The sequence below is a fragment of the Capricornis sumatraensis genome, chromosome 8 (assembly GCF_032405125.1).
Source record: "Capricornis sumatraensis isolate serow.1 chromosome 8, serow.2, whole genome shotgun sequence".
Lineage (NCBI taxonomy): Eukaryota > Metazoa > Chordata > Mammalia > Artiodactyla > Bovidae > Capricornis > Capricornis sumatraensis.
Window position 1 is genome coordinate 72,917,394 of NC_091076.1, and position 25,217 is coordinate 72,942,610.

The 25,217-nt window shown below is 36.9% G+C and overlaps 1 protein-coding gene across 1 annotated transcript in view; it reads right to left on the reverse strand.

The window, feature by feature from the left end:
* Window positions 1-1,730: 1,730 nt before the first annotated feature.
* The window catches only part of YWHAE (tyrosine 3-monooxygenase/tryptophan 5-monooxygenase activation protein epsilon), a 34,263-nt gene continuing 10,776 nt past the window's right edge, over window positions 1,731-25,217 (reverse strand). Inside the window, exons 2-6 of the mRNA XM_068976237.1 lie at window positions 13,587-13,786; window positions 10,159-10,265; window positions 9,303-9,509; window positions 7,134-7,270; window positions 1,731-2,697 (exon numbers count right to left, since the gene is read on the reverse strand). Of these exons, the coding sequence (XP_068832338.1) occupies window positions 2,645-2,697; window positions 7,134-7,270; window positions 9,303-9,509; window positions 10,159-10,265; window positions 13,587-13,786 (704 nt within the window). The 3' untranslated portion in view covers window positions 1,731-2,644. The remainder of the gene's footprint in view (window positions 2,698-7,133; window positions 7,271-9,302; window positions 9,510-10,158; window positions 10,266-13,586; window positions 13,787-25,217) is intronic.

A 25,217-nucleotide genomic window follows, 5' to 3' on the forward strand; every position in this document is an offset into this window, starting at 1 on the left:
ACAGATGACTAAACCAAGAACTGGAAAAAAAAAAAAAAAAAACTGCACCTTCCCAGACCAGACACAGTAAGTGGCATGACACTGTCACACTTCTGCAGTCTCCACAATTGACTGCCTTCCAGTCTTTGACAGGATCTTTCTGAAGACCGATAACCAAACAAAAGTCTCCTTCTGATGTCTCTTCATTGTTTTCTTTGGATGGCAAGCTCTTTTTTCTCCATACCTAGACTGTTACGTCACTGAAAATGCTCACAGCATCCTGAATTTGCTGAATACATATAACGAAGTCTACATAGGCAACCAAGGAACTCTTACACTTAGCAAATTCACGTTGACAACTCAACTGAACAGAGAATCACCTCCACAAACCAGACTATTTTGTAAAAAGATTACCTATTGGTTCATGTGAACTCTTCCAAGTCCAGGCATCCATACATTAGTGTGGGAGCAGCCTGCAAAACCCTGATTAGCAGCTTCTTTAAAAATTTGCAGGAAGGGTTTTACAAATTCCTCTAGTGTTCGACTGAAATGCAGCATACAGTTGGCAAAAATACTACTGGAAAAAGAACAAATCATCTGATTAGCTCTTGGAGGTAGCTCCAGAGAGTATAATTTGTATGTGATCACCTCCAACTATCTGACAGAAAAACAACTCACAAAAATATGATTGTTCATTCTACATACTTATTTTAATAGGAACTACTAGTACATCACTCATCTATTAATTTCCCAAGTCTTAACGACAAAGAACTTAAGTCCAAGAAACACTTTTGGTATATCTCATTTAGCAATGAGTTGAGCACAGTGAAGCTGGTACTCATATGTTGCTGATGTGGCTATAATGTGGAATAACTTGAGGGAAGATACTGGGTTGGCCAAAAGGCTCATTCAGTAAAAATAAAAGACATATTTTCACCAATAACTTTACTGATCAATGTAGTCACTAACAGAATCAATGTTTTGGCCAACCCAATAGTATTTACCAATTGCAAAGTTGTTTTCTAACACAGGGAATCTAGAAATGTATCACAGATACACAGGCAACTATTTAAGCAGACCATTAACAAAAACATTTACTGCAGCAGCATTTACAAATGCAAAGCTGGAAATAAGCTCAATGTTCAAGAGTAGTCAACTCCACCCCCACCCCCACCAAATCAGGAGTACATCAATGAGACAGTCAAATGAGATCGACCTCAATGCCTGACATAAAATGATCTATATTAACTAAGTATCTGTACACACTGTTGCATAAATTCTCTCAAAGATATTACTTACATCGAGTGTTTCTAATAAAGAGGACCACTGTACTACTATTTCACCATGTGTACGTGTACTACTGAGAATCTATTTAATTCTTCTATATTCCTGCCACTCACTGGGGCAGGCGGAGAGTAACCCCAGCCTTCAGTTGTACAACTCCAAAAATCGCATGTTAGATGATCCTTAAGTAATTTGGTATGATAAACAAACACTGGCACTTTAATGATTAAAATAAACATCACACTGTTACCAGATTTAGAGGTACTACTGCACTATTTATACTCCCTGTTCTTCAGAACCAGGTTACATACAGGTTATTTCCCCCCCAGAAACATACATCATTTTTGGGAAACAAGTGATTTATGGAAGAAAAAAAACAAAACAAAACGAGATCTTCTTCACATTCAGGCAAAAACTATAATCAATGTATTTAGACTATAGAGATTTTATTGTAGAAGGAAAAAGGATAGAGGCACAATAATGTTTGGCATTTTTAATTTAGGTTTGTTTTATTTAAGTTTAATGTTAATCCATGCTGTGTTTCAGTAAGAACAATACAGATTCTGTATCTGTGGCTCCAGTCAGATATCCAGTAGTACAAATTAGCTTCAAGTTACACATACTGAACAAAAGAGGTTGAGCGAGCGAAGGCGGGGAGGGGCGGGGCCCAGGGGGAGAGGGGAGGAGAAGAAACAAAGAATTGAACACGCATGCAGGCTTTTCCATACCACCTTCAACGCTAACCTGCTTCAGAGGGAGAGTAAAAGTAGGCAAGAATGAGCAGCCACGGATTGTTGAACTGTTACCAGCACCACGCTTTTCAGCAACATTTCAGCAGAGTTTGAAACACTTTTTTACAGCAAAACCATTACAACAAACTCTCCAAAAAACCTTTTTACCACCTCAAGCTAACATCCAATTAAGTTTAAACATTGCTATAAAATTCAATTTAAACAATTAGAAAAAGGGAAAATGATACCACATACACCAATAGTGTGATTAACCTTTCTCTTAGATGCTTGCATCATGTAAAATTCTAATGGCTTTCGAATGTAATTTCCGTTTCTAATGGTGATCTTGCCACATCTGGCAGGAGACAATACCGTAATGCTGAAAAAGCCTCTATGCAGTCCTGTTAGTGTTCTTAAAGAACCTAAAAGCTGGGACCAGTAAAATCCACAGAAATTCACTCTTGCCTTTAAGAACTTTTGAAAACTGTTTAAAAAAAAAAAAAAACCAACAGGGCAGGAACCTAAATTCTGAGACCAAATGTAAAAGTCAGATTTGGTGGTTCTCAGTGACAATGGGGGAATTTCCAAGAGGGATGGGATGGGAAGGTCTAGGGTGGTCAGAGATGGTTTCTCTTGTTGGCTTTTATGTCTCACTGATTTTCATCTTCCACATCCTGCAGCGCTTCTTTATTCTGCTCTTCACCTGCAAAGAAGAATGACAATTAATTTATAACCTACTAAACTAGGTTGCTGTGGGGACAGACAAAGGTATCATTCCAAGCATAAGACTCCTTATATTTAATACAACTGGTATAAACACAGACAGGCAAAGGACTTCTACCATCCTTGACACCTTAGATGCCTAAGCCAAGAGGTGCTGCTGGATCAAGGTCCTGAATGATCAACAGGATGAAAAAAAAAAAATTTGATGCATAGTAAAAGTCAATGTTTTTATGCTAAAAAAGCTCTTAAGTAGACAGCCAAGGTAACCACATTATTAAAATGATTTTCAAGCTTTCATGTATATCTTGAGTCAAAATACTCTTTCTCAATAACCTCACCTCTTCAAGAACCAAGAGTATTTTATAAATTTTTGCAAAATCTAATTGATCTGAAGGTTCATTAGAAACATTTCAATATGGGAACTGAGCAGTAAAATGATTCAAAGGAGTTGGAGGATTCTGCTTTTGTAAATGAATATTTTACACACTTTGTATCTTGGACAATTGCACCAAACCATAAACCAAATCTCTCACTCCAGAGTGGAACAGCATGCTCAAAGTAAACCAGACCACTGAGGTTATTAAAGAAGGGCATTTGGACCAGTTCTCTCATGCCACTTTTCTCTCCCCTTTGAACATGATTATTAATTAGCCTGAGGAATTTCAACTGCACTATGACATGCAATCGAAAGCCAGCCTATTCACCAGTCATCTACCTATTAATAAGCATAAGACAGCCATAATAAGGAAGCATGCAGGCCTCTGCCAAAAAATAAACAGATAAAAGTTAAATTATTTTGTGCTGTAATAAACCATTAAGTCCTAAGTAGTTACTAGTTTGATCAAAATAAATGAAAAATCAATTAACTAATCCAACAATCACGGTACTTCAGATAATTCATCCATTCATAGTGCTTGTTAAATTACTTATTCAGAATGGAGAAATGACACTAAGACCAGCTCCCTACAGACATAAAGCAAAACTCTGAGGAACACTTTTAAATGGTCTTGTCTTAAAGACCTTGATACTATAAATGCTGTCATTGCAGTAAGGGTAAAGATAGTTTTAGTCATTTCAACATTTTTTTTGTGATAAAAATGTTTGCAATTTATTGTTTTAAAAAAGTATTTAAGGTACATAAAGATTTTTTGACTCACATTTAGAAAGACATGCAAAGAAAAGACAAAAACAACCATTTACTGAGGGAAGAAATGATGGACCACCCAATTGTTCTCCCAATGAACAATAATGTATTCAAATTTAAGAAATGGTAAGAACATTCACAGTCATTTTCAACAGCAATACACTGCCAAAATACGGTTAACATACATCAATAGAGCACACTCTTAATTTACTTATAAGCAACCACTAGATTTGCCAAAAGTTCCAAGTAACTCTGGCGTAAAAACATTGTCAAAGAAGTCACACTCAACCAGAAGTAGTCAGGGGTAGCAGATCATAAATGTCTTAAAAGGTTTTGCATCTGGGATGTATAACAGGCAGTTTTTTAAGCAACAAGATGATGATATGCAGGCATGATTAGTGAAGAACCAAAACTAAAAGCAGAATTCACTGTGCCATGATGATGACTTACAAAGTAGAGTTTTTAGGAAAGGAAGAGTTGGATTTTCCTTTAGGAATCTATATTGTAAGGAGAAAGGGAGGGAGAACAATCATATGAAAGCAACATTACAAGAAAAATAAACCAAGAGCAGGACAAAGGAAAACACCAATGATTTAGGGGAATCAGATTTCAGAATCTTACTTTGTATGAACTTCACTCTAAGAAATAATCTGTTCCTTTTTAAGAGGATGAGATACCCTCTTAAAAGGTATACAGAAGGGGGAAAACGTTTCCTCAGATATGTATTTCCTTGCCCAGTTTCTGGATTGGGAAGGGAGAAGGGAACAAGCAGAGATTCCTCTCTATGAACATGTGTATTCAACAGTCCTCTGATCATAGGTTCAAAGAAAAAGGACTGAAATTGCTTGATGAGAAAAAGTGGTGCTCCCTTTAAAGAATTATGTTTGAACAGACCCAGACAGACATTAACATTCTGCAGGCAAAAAGAATACAAGCATGTATAAGTAAAGGTTTGTGAACAACATAAATTTCATAGATTTGTTTGTTTAGAAACCCTCAATTCAAATGGTTTTTTACACCACTTTTCACATTTAAAGTAAAAAAGGAGAAATCAATCTAAATAATCCTTAAACTAAGTGCAAGTAACATCCTAACTTCATAACCCAAATTCTTCTACATTCAGCATTGATTCTAATTCACAAAACCAACTTAACATGTAATACCTTACACCTTTTAGCAAAACTGGCAAATAATTTTCTAGTATCAACAATTTGTAATTTCAGACAGCTTGTTTATTTTGCTAAGATTTCAACAGACCACTTGAATTTTTCAAGATAAACTATGTTTCATAATTCCAAATATTTTGTTAACACACCTCTTAAAAGGAAAATTAATCTGTCTCAATGAAATTTAATTAATTGGTCGATCTATGAAACCATAAGGAATTGATGCAACTGAATTTCACTAGTTTAAGTGTTTAAGATTAAAGAGAAATCTACCCTGAAGTGTAATTAAACATTTTGTACAAAGAACATTCCCAACTATGAAAACATAGTAAGTTTAAAGATATTTTACTTTTAAATAATCCATTTAATAAAACATGCTTGATAACCAAGAAAAAGAGTGTCTTTGATTCTGTATAAATGGAATCACAATCTGCCTTAATCGATTCTTGGTTATGAGTGATAACAGAAAATCAGACTATTTTTTTAATTTTTGGAATCTAGCAACTTTATAAAAGGTGACATCTGTACCAAATAATGTGTCCAAAAAAAACACCTGCTTTTCAAAATCACCTTAGTTGTTGTTGGTATTTTTCACCCTCAAAAAATATCCCAAGAGATCAAAGAGGTATAGCTTACTTTAGGTCAATACCGCTTACCAAACTCTCCACATGCTTTTTCCTTTTATCCCCTCAAACAGGCAGAGAGATACTAGTCTTCTCTGAGCTGGGGGTGACTATGAAGAGTCCACAGCTATCTGGCCATTCTTCTTAGTAGTTATTGTTAGAATACAATAGAATTTAAAGCTGGAAGGAACCCCAGTCATTAGTTCAGAGATGGTTTAGTTGGTTTTGAGTCCCACAGACTGATAGTGGTTGCCTGCAGTGCTGTGCTGACGAAAAGTAACCTGTGACTCCATCTGGCTTTGTTGGTGAAGTGCGCAAGTAAGTCACATGCACCACAAATCTCAAGCCAAAGCTAGTCAAGTTCTAAATAGTTCACAGAGCTGCATTTTAGCAGCAGAGTCCCCTAACTCTCACTGACAGTAAGATAAGATAATTCTAAAATCTGACTCTGTCCTTTCAGTGCCAATCTACATTCCCTGACATCCATTTTCAGAGACATCTTTAAAAAGTTATGTTTCCAAATACAATATATGTTGGTCTGACCAAGAGAAACTACATCTAGCCTCAAGGAATACAAAACATGCTTCAGTTTGGGTAATACACTTTTAAAGGATTTGTAACTAAAAATGACAAATGTTGTTTCCACTCCCTGTATCACCAGAGCCAGTTACAAACACTCTTATAATTATCATGTCACACTAGTTTGTGTCCATCTCCCCGTCCAGTTCCCCCACCCTTTCAATGATCTATCATGGGTAAAAACAGTTCTTTAGAAATCAGTAGAATAAAATATTCTTTAAAATCAAGAAATGTGACAAATTTGGTCCTTTACATCTGGAATAATCATTAAGCACCTACCCTACTCCCAACCACAAGATTAAATTTTATAAAATGCTCTAGTAACTATTTACAACTACAACATTAGAAAACAAAGAGACTATATCAGATCTCTTAAATAAGGATCTATATGAGCAGGGTGTTTCATCAGTTGTACAGAATACAGAGGGAAATTAGTCTTTTTTTAGATAAAAGATTTCCACACAGAAAAGATACCATAAATATCTACTTATAACCATCTAAGTTTTAAAATGAGGATTGCCACTCAGCCAAAACAGTGACAACAACAGTAAAATATAATTAACCTTAGATCCCTAAAATTGAATCTGAGGAATGGTAATATGAACTGCTTCCTCTCCATCTTTCAAAACTGATAGAACAGAAAACTAAGTTTAGCCCATGTTATGACAGGTAAATCTTTAAATCTTTGATTATTAACAAAACAGGCCTTTTACATTATTATCTTACAGACCAAAATGTAAGGCTGTACTTTGATACCATTTCCTGTAAAGGTAGTAATTAAAATTTGATAGTTTGGAGGGTAGGCTGAGTCTAAGTTATAGCATAATGTAAAGAAATCCCAATTTTCTATGAGTAAATAGATCCAACAACTGAAAGAGACACATTTTAACTTCAGTCTCCTTACCATCACCCTGCATGTCTGAAGTCCATAGTGTCAGATTATCACGTAACAACTGCATGATAAGTGTAGAGTCCTTATAGCTTTCTTCACTCAGCGTGTCCAGTTCTGCAATTGCATCATCAAAAGCTGCTTTTGCCAACCTACAAGAATTCACATAATGTATTATTAAAAAAAAAAGCCTGAAATAAACTAAACAAGTCCAAAAACAGATTCTAGAAATGACATAGTTAAATCTCAGTCATTTCTTTAGTTATCACTACTAGACACTATTAGACACTGAATGCTTGGCACTGCAATGCTTTAGGCACTGAAAACAGGTGTCACTAATGAAACTCCTTTTTAAATTTTGTAATCCAGCAACTGTGCAACTAGTCAAACTTTCGCTGGAGTTCCACTTATTACTATGCTTCTGACAAGCAGACCCAATCCCATCCAAGCCACCATCAAAATGTATGCATGTGAAAGGTATTTCCAAATTCTAGTCACTTTAACTTTATTTAATAAAGTTTTAATGCAAAAAGAAAAAATTCTGGGACAGTATCTCACAATTTAATCCAATAAAATTTAAGGTTAACACAGCAAGAAAGAAAAAAACCCCACAAAAATGTGATCATATAAGCCATTTACTACAGTTAAGAAACAAAATTCACCTTTACTTTTTGAGTACTGTGTACTATGTACATCAAGTGATGCTGGGAACAGGTAGGAAAAAGAGCAGAGACATAATATGAGTCCACAATGAACTTTTTAAAAACACCTAAAATAGAGGGAGTGACATAAATAGCTACTATAACATAAAAATGAAGTGCCAACCTAGAAAAGTACTTCAGGGACCCAAGAGGGTAAGCAAATTAGGAAGTCATATTTGAACAATCTTAATGGGTAGAAAAAGCACAAATGGCATACTTCACATTAAAGCAGATGCACAGAAAGGACTTAGGTTGAAGCTGTGTGTTCAACGGCTAGACTAGAGAATGGCAATCAAAGAGTCAACCAATACTATCCCTGAACAGCCATAGCTTCTTCAGTTAAGATACATTACCTGCTTGGACTCACTCAACTAGCCATTTAGAAAGTTTTTAGATGAATTAATATTGATTTTTCATTCAAAAGAATCCACCTGACAGCTGGAAAATCTCTTCTTTCAGGGAATATCTGATTCCTACATACCCAAGAACACCGAGGTTACTTTGTAACGCGTACTCCTATTGTATGATTTATCTAAAATAGGCAAATTCATAGACAGAAAGAGATTATCAGAAAATCAGACAGAGGTGTATATAGTGTTATTGTTTAGTGGCAAATTTGTTTCAGGTGATAAAAAAGTTTTAGAAATAGATGCAACAGACAATATTGTGGGTGTACTTAATGTCTACCCACTCCAGGACTCTTGCCTGGAGAATCCCATGGACAAAGGAAACTGGCGGGCTTCCCTGGTGGCTTAGTGGTAAAGAATCTGCCTGCAGTGCAGAAGACCTGGGTTCAATCCCTGGGTTGCGAAGATGCCCTGGAATAGGATATGGCAACCCATTCCAGTATTCTTGCCTGGAAAATTCCATCAGCAGAGGAGCTACTGTCCAAGGGGTCAGAGTCGGACATGATTGAGCACACGTGCACACCCACTTAATGTCACTGAACTGCACATTTAAACACAGAATGATAAACTTCATGCCATGTATACTTAAATAAAAAACCATGTACATATATTCCTTAAATTTATGTATCAAAATTGGGAATAACCTGAAGTATAAATGGGGTAACACTTTAAGATGGCAAACTTTACAACAGAAAATACAACGCAGTATGCATACTAAGAGCGTAACTATATTGAACAGGAGACAAAAACTGAAAGCTAATATACAAAAATAAAGATAATTCTATTATGAAAATCCCTCATTCCTTACTCCTACTCTGTAACAAGATTCTTTTCACTCTACCAATCAAATTTTTCCTCATCGCATAATTATCCTAACTACTAACCTAGTGAACTGAAATAGGTCTATCTTTGTATCATCCAAAACAGTTGTGTTAAGAGCCAAAATTCTTCATTACAGGGCCAAGTCAAGGAAAGCAGCCCCAGGGAACAAGACAGAAAAACAAGTAGCTATTTTTTTGGGGGGTAACCTTTTTCACTTTCACAGTCAAGAGTTTTTTTTCTCTTTAGAGACTTACCTGCAGGCACGGTCGGGGGAATTAAGAATTTCATAGTAGAATACAGAAAAATTGAGAGCAAGACCTAAGCGAATAGGATGTGTTGGTGGAAGTTCTGTCATTGCAATATCACTAGCAGCTTTATAAGCCACTAGGCTGTTCTCCGCAGCCTCCTTCCTGTCATTCCCTGTGGCAAATTCAGCCAGATACCTGTGGTAGTCCCCTTTCCTAAAGCAAAACAAAACAACAAGAACAAAAACACAGCATTTAAAGTGGTTAAAAATTTTTCTCTATTACATAAAATCAAGTTGTGATAAAAAACATGAAACAGATGTTTATATTTCAATAGTTCAAAAACTTTCAGGAATGACTCAGATTTCACATTTCCAATTATAAGCAAAACCCTAGAGAAATTAACTGAAAACATTTTTAAAAAATCAACAAATTTTATCACTCGATAGACCGGAATTAAACATAGAAAGTGGTTACAACGAATAGCACAACAGTTTGTTAATGAAATGGAAATTTAAAAAAAACTATATAAAATGTTAAGACTGAACTGTGTAAGGCATTGCTTACAGCTAGTGGGTATCCCCCACACAAACAAATGAATATATAAATAGGTTAACATAAAATTTAGTACATTTTTTACAGCTATTGTCTGACCATCTTAAATGCAGTAATCTGACTGTTCTTAGCAGTGAATTTGCAAATGAGTATTCAAAAACTAAGTCTTGAGAATCACTCCTCTTATCTATCCTTCCAACATTAAATAGAATGTTGAAAAATCTATACGAAAAATTGATGATTCTAAGACAGCTAACATTTAATCTGATTTATTTAATCTGATTATCTTCCCTTCTAGTATAGAACCTACATTTTATAATAGAAAACCTTGGACTCGCCAGTGTTAGCTGCTGGAATGAGGTGTTTGTCCAGTACATCCAGAATGTCACAACAGATTAACTTTAGCTCAGTCTCAACCTGAAAAATAAAAAAAGTCAAAAATTATTTAAGAAATTACACAAATTATCACATTCTATCTCTGGTTTTAGAGAAGAGAACCATATTAAAGAGAACATATATATCCCTCTCCAAACCTCCTTTTCCACTCTTGATACAAAAGCAGAGAAAACCTGTCTCCGGTTATGTAAAGTATTTCTTCCTACATGCCATCAGTTAAGTGATTGGGCGGGGGTGGGGGTGCGCGACAACTCGAAGTTCAGCTATAGAAGACTGTGATTACTATTTACTGAATAAAACATATTAACTAGCTTTTTTAAAAAAACTAGCTTTTGTCTCCACTTACATAGGAAAACAAAGATCACCATATTTGACCAAAGATAACTAACTTCAAGAACTTAGAAGCAGAGTGAAAACCTGAACCCAAGTAGGCTGCATGGCTAGGCTCACAGTTTCTAAGGGATGGAATAAAAACTTAAAGCCAGGCATTCTGCCTCCGCTACTCACATTCCTTAACCACTATTATAGTGAAAGTGAAGTCGCTCAGTCGTGTTCAACTCTTTGAGACCCCATGGACTGTAGCCTACCAGGCTTCTCCGTCCATGGGATTTTCCAGGCAAGAATACTGGAGTGGGTTACCATTTCCTTCTCCAGGGGATCTTCCCGACCCAGGGATTGAACCCGGGTCTCCCGCACTGGAGGCAGATGCTTTAACCTCTGAGCTACCAGGGAAGCCCAACCACTATTATGCTCAACTGTAAATCACCTTACTGATAGATCCATAACCAGCTACAACATCAAAAGTCCACAGACTGAAGTAAACACTGCCACTCATTTCAATTCGTTTATCATGCCAAAAACACATACTACCTCTTAACACACATATACATTCTTCTCTCAATTTTGTTACTACAATGTCTTCCCTGGTGACTCCAACGGTAAAGAATCTCCCTGCAATGCAAGAGTCCCAGGTTTGATCCCTGGGTCGGGAAGATGCCCTGGAGAAGGGACTGAAATCCACTCCAGTATTCCTGCCTGGAGAATTCTGTGGACAGAGGAGCCTTAAGGGCCACAGTCGATGGGGTCACAAAGGGACACTGAGTGAATAATACTTTCACTCTTTCACAATGACATTGTTTAACCTTTCCAAATTCATTTTGTGCCCTCTGCAACCTTCTTTCCATTGTAAATAATTCTCCCACTAATCTTCTATAATCTTACTGATTCTAAGTAAAACCAGCTCTCTCCTGAATGAACTACCTTCTTTATGGCTTTTCAAGTAGAGATAGATTGCTCTAAGAGGAGGATGATTTCTGAATTCAGACTCTTAAGTCCTCACTGACTCAGGATGACTGTTTTAATACTCCAAACCCTTCCTCCCTTGGAAGCTCCTCCACTATGTTTTAAAATGTCAATTTCTGTCATCAGTAGATCTCTGCAGGCCCTTCACCCACATTCACTAGTATCTACAGCTTACCTCTCCAATTCCTGGTATCACACACCAAGGCATTATCATGTTCCTTTCAATGTAGTTCTTGATCTCAACTCCATGACCTTTATTTGTGCACTCTTAACTGTGCTATTCTAGCCTGGAATTTTTAAGTTCCAATATTTTACTACTGGATTACAACTTCTTTTTTTAGTTCCTTTACTCCTGTTATTTATACTTAGAGACACATCAAGACCTCCAGTCTCTTGACTCTTTCATCTTCTCCCAATTTATCAGTTCCTCTCTTTGCTTCCTGCTTCCTTTCCTTCTTACCCCAAATCCCACAATCTAGCACACAGACTTCTCCCTTCAGCACTCTCAACCTCCTCATTTCTTCATCCCTCTGAAACACCAACCTGAATACCGACAATCCATAGTCTTCGTTCCAATGTGTTTGAAGGTAATGGTCACACTGGTACCAGCTCACCACTTTCTATGTGATCCCAGGTATGTTAATCACTCAGAACACCCGTTTTTATCTAGGAACTAGAATAATATCTACCCTTTACAGGGTCATTTAAAGATTAAATACAGTAACTTGCACACATATTTTGTAATTTAGAAATATCTCATGTAAGTCAGCAAATGCTGTTTCCCCTTTCCCTCTATCCACCAAATTCACTCCATGCTAACTTTGTGACAGTTTTTTAAATTTCTCCCACTGTATTTTTTTTTTGTTTGTTTTCCACTGTACTTTAAAAAGTGTGTTTAGAATCAGTTTCTCAACACTCAACAGTGGGGGGGCTACTCTATGCCTAATAGGATGCTTAGCAGTAACCTCATCTCTACCCACTGAAGTTGTGAAAACCAAAAATGTCTCTACCAAATGTCCTCTGAGGAGCAAGGTCACTTCTGGTTTGAGAACCAGTGCACTAGATTGAACTTTCTTGACCAAAAGCCACAGCAAGAAAAACATTACACATCAGTGTAAACCCACATATAATATCTGAGACAATAAATTTACCAATACCTGACACCCTCTGATATTTTCTATTATATTATAAAAACTGACTAGACCTATCTTCCATAAGGATATTAACTGTCTCATTTTTGTACCCGTATTACCTGTCAACTGATGTACATAACAGGCACATGAATATTGGTTAAGCTGTCCAGAATGGTAATTTCAAGTTACTCAATAAAGTATTTTGTAGTCACCACAATAGAAATAATGATTAAATTAGTTGTCTACTTGTGTGGTGCTCTCTGCAGCTTTCAGGAAAAAAAAAAATGTCTTCTCTTTCCTAAAATACTGTATAGCCTCTAATTCTCAACCCAGATGAGTAAAAGCTGTACATCCAGTAAAATATAAAATATACACTACACAGGTATACAACAATGTGTGTACTAGGCTAAGGTCTAAACAGTCTAACACCTCAGACATCATTCTTTGGGCTTCCCTCACAGCTCAGTCAGTAAAGAATCTGCCTGCAATGCAAGAGACCTGGGTTCGATTCCTGGGCTGGGAAGATCCCCTGGAGAAGGAAATGGCAATCCAGTCCAGTATTCTTGCTTGGAAAATCCCATAGACAGAGGAGCCTGGTGGGCTACAGTCCATGGGGTCGCAAAGAGTCGGACATGACTTAGCGACTAAACCACAGGATATGACAAGATATGTCTAGGATATGCAGGCCACCCAGTAACTCAGACAGTAAAGAATCTGCCTGCAATAGAGGAGACCCAGGTTCAATCCCTGGGTTGGGAAGATCATCTGGAGAAGCAAATGGCAACCCACTCCAGTATTCTAGCCTAGAGAAGCCCATGGACAGGAGTCTGGTGGGCTACAGTCCATGGAGTCACAAAGGAGTCAGACACAACTGAGCGACTCTAACACTAGGATGTAACAATCTCACCATTTGCCGATATTCCCGAATCATTTTTAGTTTGTCTTCTCCTCCCTTGTTTTCTTCTTTCTGTTCAATGCTGCTGATTATTCTCCAGGAAGCTCTTCTAGCTCCAATCACATTTTTATATGCAACAGATAGGAGGTTTCTTTCTTCAACTGTCAACTCCACATCCATCCCTGCTACTTTCTTCATTGACTCCACCATTTCTATAAGTGAAAAGAAAAATCAGACCTTAGAAACTAAGTTTTGTTAAAACATCCCTATCACAGTAAATCTTTCTGTCCAGCTAATGTAAAACAAAAGACACATTTTTCAGCAAAATATTGCTTTCACAATCATCAAACTAGCATGAGCAAAAAAACTAAAAACCATGTAAAAGACAAAGTAAATTAAGAGCTCAGAACAAGAGGATCTAGAATATAAATTGTATGGAACCAAAACGACTTCGTATAGTACCAAGTATAATTTAGTATGGCTTGGAGGCATCTCTCTCATGTAAGTAAGACAATTAGGCATGTACACCTACCCATTTCCTAGTAAAAGTAATACAGCTGGCCATTTAGGACAAAAGTTTTAAATTTATAGGCTCTAAAATGCATTTTTCAAAAAAAGTGATAGAAAATGCATTTTCTCTCAAATTATTTCCCAACTAAATAATACTGAATTCCTACCCCCCCCAAAAAAAGTCATGGGAGGAAAGGGCATTCATTTATATAGCAAACATATAGTGAGCATTTTCGTTAGTCACAAACTTATCTTTGGATTTTCCAATCCTTCCTCCTTTAGAAGGGGACTGTCCACCACCTATGAATTCATTCATTTGGGTGGTTTTTACTTGTTACCACTAGATGGCGAGCAAACAAAGGGGCCCAGATAAACATTGGGAGATCTTGAGTACAGGGGAAAAAAATGTGATAAAATGCATGTGAATGCAAAGGAAGAACCAAAATCCCCTCAAGAAACACTAACTGAACAAATATATTAATGAAGGGACTTCCCGGGTGGTCCACTGGTGGTCCAGTGGCTAAGACTCTGTGCTCCCAATGCATGGGGCCCGGGTTTGATCCTTCATCAGGGAACTAAGATCTGACACGGGCAAAGAAATAAATACAAAGAATTGCAAAGAATTAAACAAATATATTAATTAAAACTATGGTTTTGAAAATGACTAAATGTCGTTACCACCATGTGACTCTCCAACTTTACAGAGTAAGAACTTTTGGTAATGAGACACAAGGATCTGCATTTTACAAACATCCTTAGCATACATTCTATGCATAATAAATACATAAGTATATGATGAAGATGGTGACTTTATGAAACACTGCTTAATGATATGCTAAATTATGTGTAATCCCACAAAATGATGTTCTCAAAAATTGTATTTCCAGGAAGTATATCAGGGAGTTAATACAGTAAGTTAATACAAATATTAAGATGGTATGATCTCTAGAAAACAGTGCAGTAGTTTCTTACACCATAAACTATACACATGTCCAGAGCAACTTTATTTATCATATTCAAAAGGTGAAAACAACCCAAATGTCCATCCATACAATGGAATACTACTCAAGAATAAAAAACTACTGATACAAGTAACAGCATGGATGAATTTTAAAAACACCATGCTAACTGAAAAAAGCCAGACCTAAATGGACTATGATTCCACTTAAATCGAGTTAGAGAAAAAATTGTAAAACTATAAAAGGAAGTGGCTATCAAGACATGGGGGTGAAGTGAGGGGCTGATGAGCAAAGGAGTACAAAGGAAATTTTGGGGAAATAGAATTGTTCTATGGTGGTTACACAACTGAACACATTTACTAAAACAGTTTTATGTGTAAACTGGGTATATTATAAAATCTTACTTCAATACCGCTGAATTTTTTAAGGCGATTCTGAAGCTTAAAAAAAAATATCAGAGCATATACGGTAATAAGACCATTAATTCATTTGTGGGAGCCTGAGAGCATTCATTTGAAACATCCAGTTTTTTTAAACCACAGCCATGGAAAAATGACTGTGGCAGTGTTTAGGAGTTAAGGGGTATCATTTCAAGCTCACTGCCACACTAGTTCTCCAACAAAGCAATTTAAAAAGTAACCTAGGGCTAAGGTAAAGGTAAAAGCTAAGGTTACTAGGTAAGGAATCCACCTGCCAACGTAGGAGACACTGGTTAGACCCCGTGTGCTCCAACTATGGAGCCTGTGCTCTAGAGCCAGGGAGCCACAACTGCCAAGCTCTCTCACTGCAACTACTGAAGCCCAAGCACCCTAGAGCCCATGCTCTGCAACAAGGGAAGTCACCAAAATGAGAAGCGCAAGCACCACAAACTAGAGTAGCCCCTTCTCCCGGCAACTAGAGAAAAGCCTGTGTAGCAACAAAGATCCAGAACAGCCAAATATATATAAATTTTTAAATAAAATTAAATAAAAAGTAACCTAGCCACACCAACAAAGGACGATAATTCTTTTAAATTACAGAGCTTTAAAACATTATATATGGAAAAAATTACTAAAATATCTAAAAATTGGGATTCCCCGGTTAACTCAGCAGTAAAGAACCCACCTGCAATGCAGGAGATGCAGGTTCAATCCCTGGGCTGGGAAGATTTCCCTGGAGAAGGAAATAGCAACCCACTCCAGTATTCTTGCCTGGAAAATCCAAAGGACAGAGGAGCCTGGTGGGCTACAGTCCATGAGTTCGCAGAGAGATGGACATGACTGAGCAACTAAACAACTATATATATCTATGCCACACTTTATTCACCCGTTCAGTTAATGTACTTTTGTACACTGACTTCCCACTTTTTAGCTATTATGAATAATGCTCCTATAAACATTCATGTAAGAATGCACACAAGTCTCTTGAATATATACTTAAAAACTGAAACTATAAATAGGGTCAGCAAGTGAGGATGAGTCTAGTATCTCCATAATCTCACCAACACTGGTTAGTTTCCTTTTTTTTTTTTTAAACGTCATCCTAGTGGGCATCAAGAGGTACCTCAGATTTTGATTTGCACTTCCTTAACGACTAATGATGCTGAGTATCTTTTCATATGCTAACTGGTTATTTGTACATGCTCTTTGGAAAATATCCTTTCGATGCTTTGTCAGTTTTTGAGTTACCTGCTTTTTAATTACTGAGTTTAAAAGCAGGGAATCCCTGGTGGTCCAGTGGTTAGGACTCCAAGCTCCCAATGCAGGGGACCTGGGCTCAATCCCTAGTTAGGGAACCAGATCCCACATGCTGCAACTTAAAAAAAAAAAAAAAAAAAAAAACACAAAAAAACCTACATGCCACAAGTAAGACCCAGGGCAGTCAAATAAATTTAGTTACTTTTTAAAAGCCCAACACTACTCACAGCTCTTTGCCTTCAGAAATGTCTCCATTCCAGGAGGAATAAGACTAAGAGTAGCATGAATAAGAAGAGCAAAGAGCTTCATGATGCTGCTAGAAGTCTTACAACCAGTGCTTTGTATCAATTTGTGCAAATTATGACTATAGTGAAATTCTCATAACACTGGTGTCATCCTTAACACCTTTTAACACTTAGCATCCGTTTAACACCAGCAATAGAAACATAATCCTAACTACAACACACCCCCACCAAACCATGTGAAAACCCTATTTATCCAAAATTCTAGACTAGTCACACCCTTAAAACCTCCAACAGCGGAGGATTAACACTTGTATTCACATAAACTTCTCAAACACAATTAGCATTTCATGAAATCACCTTTGCAGCAACTATTTTTATCAATGAGATCTCAGCATTTCTTGCACGAAGGGAGGCTGTCAAATCTCTCTGCCGCAGATATGTTCACAATTTATAAACCAGAGAACAGCAATTTCATGATCAAATCACTATTTGTGGAGGCAGAGTTGGGTACATGAGGGGACTCTTGTACAATTCCTGGGACTCTTGATAGCTGGAGGGACAATGGGTAGCTGACTGAAAATCCCCAGTTACAGAAACCCTGAAATATGTAATCCTCACAACTCAAAGGACGTCTGAACCAAATACTAAGCTTGTTTTGTTCCAGGTCATTTCTCCTTCATTGAGTAGTAACAGCCTAGTCCATTACACTGAACCAGCTTACCTGTTTGTTACTGACTACCCTGCTGTGTGCACTAAACCATTTCAGTTGTGTCCAGTTCTTTGCGACCCCATGGACTGGAGCCCTCCAGGTTCCTCTGTCCATGGGATTATCCCTGCAAGAACACTGGAATGGGTTGCCATTTCCTCCTCCAGGGTATCTTCCCAACCCTGGGATTGAACTCTTGTCTCTTATGTCTCCTGCCTTGCCAGGCGAGTTCTTTACCACTAGCACCTCCTGGGAAGCAGTAAACACCTGTATTACGTTCAAATAATATTCACAATTAACAAGTCTATGGAGAGACTCATAGTATTATATGATCTGATCTTGAATCCTGTACATGAAATGACTAAAGAAAACCAAAACTCTTTCATAATACAAAGTCAAGGCATCTGGGTATATTCTGAGAACTTGGTATACCGTATTCTAGAAGCCTTATGGATTCATCTGCTACAGATTATCCAGAAGAGGCACCAAATATGTGAATGTGAAGGCTATAGACTTGTCTTTTATATGGAAAAGTGACAGGCTGGTGGAAAAAAAAAAGGAGGGGGCAGGAAATAAACCCATCAAAGCAATCTGTAACAGAGGATAGAAAAGTATCATTTTAAATAATAACCAGATTTGATTTCCAATGAAGAGCACCTTAGGGTATAGGGTATGTTTACAGAAACAGTCAACAGGGGAAAAAAATCCAGCTCTTCCTTTTATCTATTTAAAAGACTAAGATGACCTACCACTTCACACCCCTTAGGATGGCCACTATTAAGAAACCAGAAAACAGGTGTTGGCAAGAATGTGGAGAAATTGGACCCCGTGTCCTATTAGTGGACATGTAAAATGGTACAGTTGCTGTGTAAACAAGTATGGTGGCTCCTTGAAAATTTCTGAATAGAATTACCACATGACCCAGCAATTCCGCCTTCTCGGCAAATACCAAAAAGAACTGAAAGCAGGGTCTTAAAGGGATATATTTGGGTATTTTTATAGCAGCATTATTCACAATAGTTAAAACACGGATGCAACCAAGCGTCCATCAATGAATCCATCAATGAATTAATAGATAAGCAAAACATAGTATACACTTGCAATGGACTATTAAAAAGTAAGGAAATTCTGCAATATGCTACAACAGAGATGAACATTGAGAACAGTATGCTAAGTGAAAGAAACCAGTCACAAAAAGACAAATATTGTACAATTCCACTTATATGAGATACTTAAATTAGTCATAAAGTATAATATTAGTTGCCAGAGGCTGAAGGGATAAAGTGAAGTTACTGTTTAATGGATAGTTTCCACTTTACAAATGAAAAGAATTATAGGGGTGGATAGTAATGGCTACACAAAAATATGAATGTGTTTATTTACCACCACTGAACTATACATTTAAAAATAATCAATATGGTAAATTTTGTTATTTTGTGTATTTTCTTTCTCTCTCACACATACACTAGCCCACACACACAATGAAGATAAACCAAGTAGCTCTGTCCCAAACTCTGTAGTCCCCCTTTCTCAATGAGAAGTAATCCAAATGACAGACATGATGATAATGGCAGAATTTCAATTAACTGGGGAGTGGTGAAAAAGAAACGCCTCCATAGACCCAACAGGAGAATAAACTTAAGACAATAAATTTATTTCTAGCTTACACAAAGGCAAGCTTCCCAAATCACCATGTCAAATGGAAAGAATGCAAAGTTATTTCAGGGGTGATGCAGAACTATCATGGGGAAAGCCAGAGGGGAAAAAAGCAAAGTACCTCTGCAAATTGTAAAACTGTAAAATTCACCTTGTTGTAATGATAAAAATTCACCTCAGTAAAAATTTCTCTAGACCAATTTTTAATTATCAGCCATGGCTGTTTGAAATCATTAGTCTGGGATCTATCAGAATGTATTTTGTATGTATATATCTGAACTAACAGAGAGGCGTTTACGCCCCCAAGATACATTAATATTTCTATTACACAGAGTACTTTTTCAAAAGAGAAAGATCTATTGTTAAATTAAAAGTAGCAGTGTAGGATCTGTACTTTTCAATATAATGCCACCATTTCCCCCTATTTAGCTTTTTTACTTTACCACACAATGACTATTATCTTACAGACACTTTACAAAATAAAAATCTGAAATAAGGATAATACAATAAAGAGAATCACCAACAGAAAAAGCCATTCTTCACTAAATGAGAACAGCAAGAGGGAGAGAATAAATATTTCAAGTAATTTCCAAACTGTTGAGAAAAAGTTTTGTTTTGTTTGGCTGTGCCGCATGGTGTGTGATCTTAGTTCCCCCACCAGGGATCAAACCCACACTCCTGCTGTGTTAACCAGTGGACCGCAAAGAAGCCCCCAGTGTCAAACAGTTTAAACAGTTTAGAACATTCTCATCTTATGATTATCAGGGAAAGGTAGGATATATGAAGATAAATGGCTCTTGTACCATACACAGAAAAAAAAATGTGTGTCATCTGGGCTAAAAGAGGGAAAGAGAACACCAGCAAAGGAAAATCTGACGTCTGCGTTAGGGGGAGGGAGAAGTTCCCAAATGAATAAAAAGCAGAAAACCAGACTTGTATCAGCAACAGTATTTAGAGAGTAGCTAGACTGAGGACAAAGAAAGAACTAAAAAGCCTAAGATGAAAGAACTCTAGTTGGCCAAAGAGCTTAATGTGATGAATGTCTCCCTTAAAATCTCAATACTTAGTTCTGAAGAGATATGGTTTAGAAATTAAGGAATGAAAAGAAGGAACTCCACCACAGACTCAGTTTGCACAAAAGAGGGGGAGTGTTATACCCTTTAATTATTCATTCACATTGAGGCATGCCAAGAATGCAAAATGCTCTTCATATGACAGCACGTACATACTTAACCTAACAGCCAAAGGATGATTTTATTCATCTTTAGAAAATCTGGCATATAATCTTGAGACAGATCAGCCTCCCCCAAGACTTTGGAAAGCAGAGAGGCCTGGATGTAATCTATTTAACATCTCAAAACTGAAAGTACAAAGAGAAAGTCAACATGTTTTCACACGAACTGCAACTGATAATTCTGTATTCCCAAAGGACAGAACAGGTGTGCTTGGGAACCAAATTATTCTCCAAGTCTCAGAGCCTTGGCACAACAAAGGTTTCCTTCTCACTCAAATGTTTGGGCAAGGCCACCATCTTTAAGCTGTACCATTTGATACTTCAGGCTTCACTTCAGCCTTGGAACTTCAGTCCAAGAAGCAAGGGGAGAAACAGAAGAAATCAGGAAAGGGTTCGTCACTGCCTCTATACAGTTTGACAGACAAAAATTTCTGCTCATGTTTCACTGGCCAAAACAACTCACATGACCTCACTGCTGAAATACAAGAGGCTGGAAGAAGCGGGGAGGGCACACCACAGTGACTCAATATAGCTTTAAAGAAAAAGCCAATGAAAACACGCTAAGATTTTTTAAAAACTGTCAAATCAGACATTACTTATAAAAGCATAGATATGCATTGGAATTACAGGCAATTAATTAATGCAGATAACAAATTTTGCCTATGGTTAATGACAACAGAGACAACAACTTAAAATTTCCCAAGTTAAATTGTTACTGTATTTGATAAAAAGAAGTTTCAAGTGTGTTGGGAAAAAAATTTCCAAGGTACTAAATCTAAGAGGAATTTACCATATACTGCAGATCTTTAAGTAAGAGTCACAGAAAATGACCAATTTACATAAGAAGCAGTCTTTACTTCTGATCTCATGAAACCAATGACAGTATTTCTACAGAAAGTTACCTTTGTGAGAGGTTTCCCTGGTGGTCCAGTGGTTAAGAATCGTCTTGCAATGCAAGGGACACAGGTTCAATCCCTGGCCTGGGAAGATCCAACATGCTCAGAACCCACTAAGCTCGTGTGTCACAACTACTAAGTCCAGGTGCTACAACTACTGAAGCCTGTTTGCCCAGAGCCTGTGCTCCACAAAAAAAGCTACTACAATGAAAAGAGTAGCCCCCACTCTCCACAACTAAAGAAAGCTTGCATTCAGCAACAAAGACCCACCACAGCCAAAAACATAAACCTATTTTTTTAAAGGAAGTTATTTATGTGAATGTCCAGGTATTATGTTGTTTTCAGATGATCTGATGGACTCATAACTTCTGTGAAGTTTCTATGATTCATTTCTTAGTAGCAATGACCATTAATATTTAGGAATATACAGAGAGAGCCAAATTTTTTCTAAAACTATCCTTTTCCTGTGTCACAGTGACAAATACACTACTGGCACCAACAATTATGTACCATAGAGCATAGAAAAGAAATTTGATTTGGGTAATTTTAAGGACAGGTATTATCAGCTAGCCATCAAACAAATTCTGTATTATCCCTAGGGAACATGGTTTTTGACAGAGCTATATTTTCATAAACCCATCAGATTAAGCTGGTTGCAAAATATATTCTCAGAAAAAAAAATATATATATATTCTCAGAAAGCAAAAGTGACTTATATTGGCAATTGAACATTAAAATCCCTGCTGAATTTGACAATTTAATTTTACCACTAATAATTCAGCTACGTCACAAAGTCTGTGATACATCACTCTAAAAGGTTTTTTGCACTTTTATGTGTGCTTCCAAATCACTAAAGAGTTCTAAGTAGTGCCAAAACACAACTTAAGATTTTACATTACTCAAAATAGTAACTCAGTCCATTGAAAAATTCTTAACTGGCAACTCCCTGGCAGTCCAGCAGTTAGGACTCCATGCTTTAACTGTCAAGGGGCTGGGTTTGATCTCTGGTTGGGAAACTAAGATCACAAACTGCATGTTGCAGAAAAAAAAAAAATCTTTTTAATTCCAATAGTTAATGTGGAAAAGATCTAAAAACACAACAAGAAGCTAATGTGTGTAGTTTTAGGAGTCTTCTTCTATCACTGACATGTTCCTAGAGAAAGAAAAAGCTACAGTAATCACTAGTTATCTTTCATTAAAACTGACCAAAATTATCCACACTTATCTTACACGTATTAAGAAAAAAGTAATCTGAGTAAACAGTTTGGTCAAGATTTGGAAGCCAATCCTGGGATTTTTCTTTAAACAAAAGTTCAAATGGCTTAAAGCAGACAGAATTAAAAATGTGACATCTACAAGTTCATTTTGTGTTGAGTACCAGGAAACAAGCAGGATGCTGAAAACAAAATAGGGGGTCTGGGAAGACTCTCAACGGGGTCTTATTTTATTCTAGTTATCATTTTCAATATTCTTGTCATAGCTACATATAACTTTGACCTACGTCACTCAACCTTTATGAACCTATTTCCTCACCTACAATTTGGAAGATAGCCACCACTTACTAGGTTATGAGGGTTAAAACGAGATTGCATCATTAACTCCCTGGCACCTAATAGGTAGGAACTCAATAACATGTTAAAATCCTTTTCTTTGTTTGCCTCTTGTAAGATTTAAAAACAAAAAGGAATCCAGGAAGATGTAAGCACTTGGAGTGTTGACAAAGCATTTGACACAGTAATGAGCTAAATAAAGAACACAGAACTTAGTCTTAACGGCATCTAGAATGGAGAATCCTTTCCAAATGGTTTTCAATTTACTTCACTCAGATCCACCAGAGGAATCACTATCTTCATAAACAATAAGACTTTAAACTTCAAATGACTCCTCAATCCATGGGCTGCAGAATGTATGTTGTGTCAGCAGGCATGAAAACACCGTTAATTTCAGAGTGCATCTCCATCAGAGCTCTTGGGGGACCAGGTGCATTGTCAATGAGCAGCAATATGTTGAATCTTTTTTCTTAAGCAGTAGGTCTCAACAGTGGGCTTAAAATATTCAATAAAGCATGTCGTAAATAGACATGCTGAACATCCAGGCTTTTTTGTTCCATTTATAGAGTGCAGGCAGAGTAGATTTAGCATAATTTTTACAGGCCCTAGGATTTTCGGAAATCAAGAAATGAGCACTGGCTTCAACTTCAAATCACCAGCTGCATTTGTCCCTAATGAGCATATCAGCCTGTCCTTTGAAGTCAGGCACTGACTTCTCTCTTTTTCCAGTAGAAGGCTATGAGACATGTTTGACACTGGTCTTCAAAGTTCTTCCACGGTAATTCAGTAACAACTGCCCACAGAGGTAGTTAGCCTGATAATACATCTTTATTGGCTATCAGCTGGCCCTCAAGTTCCAACTGATGTTTCCTTCACCAACAAAGTAAATCACTGACTCCTAAATCTTTTGTTTCAGGGTCCACTTCTTGAAAAACTCAAACTAAGAAGCTGCAGTTGAAGAACATCATCTATAATCCTTGATACAGGAAGTGCAGTCTGCAGACAAGTAACATCAGACATCAGCTGGCTTATGAAAAAGCAGAATCCCATCCACCATCACAACCCTCTGGCTATCATCTCTACTTAAAGAAGACCTCTGGGTGATTTGTGTGCCAATTAATGTAAAATTCAATGGTCTATAAGGATTACTCTTTCAAATTTGCAGAGACCTACTTTATGACTGCATAATGCATTTTTATAAATGTTTTATTTGTGCTTGAAAATAATGGATATTTTCTTACAGCTGGGTATATATTTTCTTTTATGTCCTTTCATTCAAGCTTGTTAATTGTGTTCAAAGCTTCTACATTTGTTTTTGTCTGCCTGACTTACCATTTACTAAGAGATGTTTACTGAAACCTTCCAATACAGTAACAGGTTTGTCAACTTCTTCCCATAGTTCTGTCAATTTTTACTATATACACTTTGGAGCATTATGTGCATTGTTTTATACTCTTGCTGAATTAAAGTTTCTATTATTACAAAAAATACACACAGAACTTAAATCTAGTAAGTAAAGCCTCTTGTATAATCTGGCTTCATTTTTTTTTTCTTTCTGGCCCAGACATTTCCATTGTTAGGCCTCATATGCTTCACCCCATATCGTACCTTTGATGATACATCTGAAGCAATCCCCCTCTCCCACCATCCAAATCTTATCCACCCCAATGAGTACCTCATCTATTAAAACTAGGAAAACTAAAAGTGAAAATGAAGTTGTGTCCGACTTTTTGCAACCCTATGGACTGTAGCCCACCAGACTCCTTCATCTATGGAATTTTCCAGGCAAGAGTACTGGAGTGGGTTGCCATTTCCTTCTCCAGGAGGAAAACTAAACTCCTAGTAAACTCCTTTATATTAGGTATCATAAATTATTTTATCATTCACAAGGGCGAACATTCCTAAGAAATGTTAAATAAATACCTACTGATTAAAAAGTACAATGAAAGAAAAAAAGTACAAGAATAGTATATAGGAGAAATCTTTAGGAATGACTGTGAAGAGGAAGAAGTGAACTCCTAATCCTATCAACTAATCAAAACATAGTATGAAAATACAGAGGCAGATACAGGGGAAAGTGACAGAAATCAATAAACTACATTAAATTATGGGGAAAAAATAGTCAGAGGTCCATCCATAACATATGCAGTGCCACTCAAAAATAAGAATTGACAATTTTTTTTAAAACTAGACAAAAAACTATGCAGTATT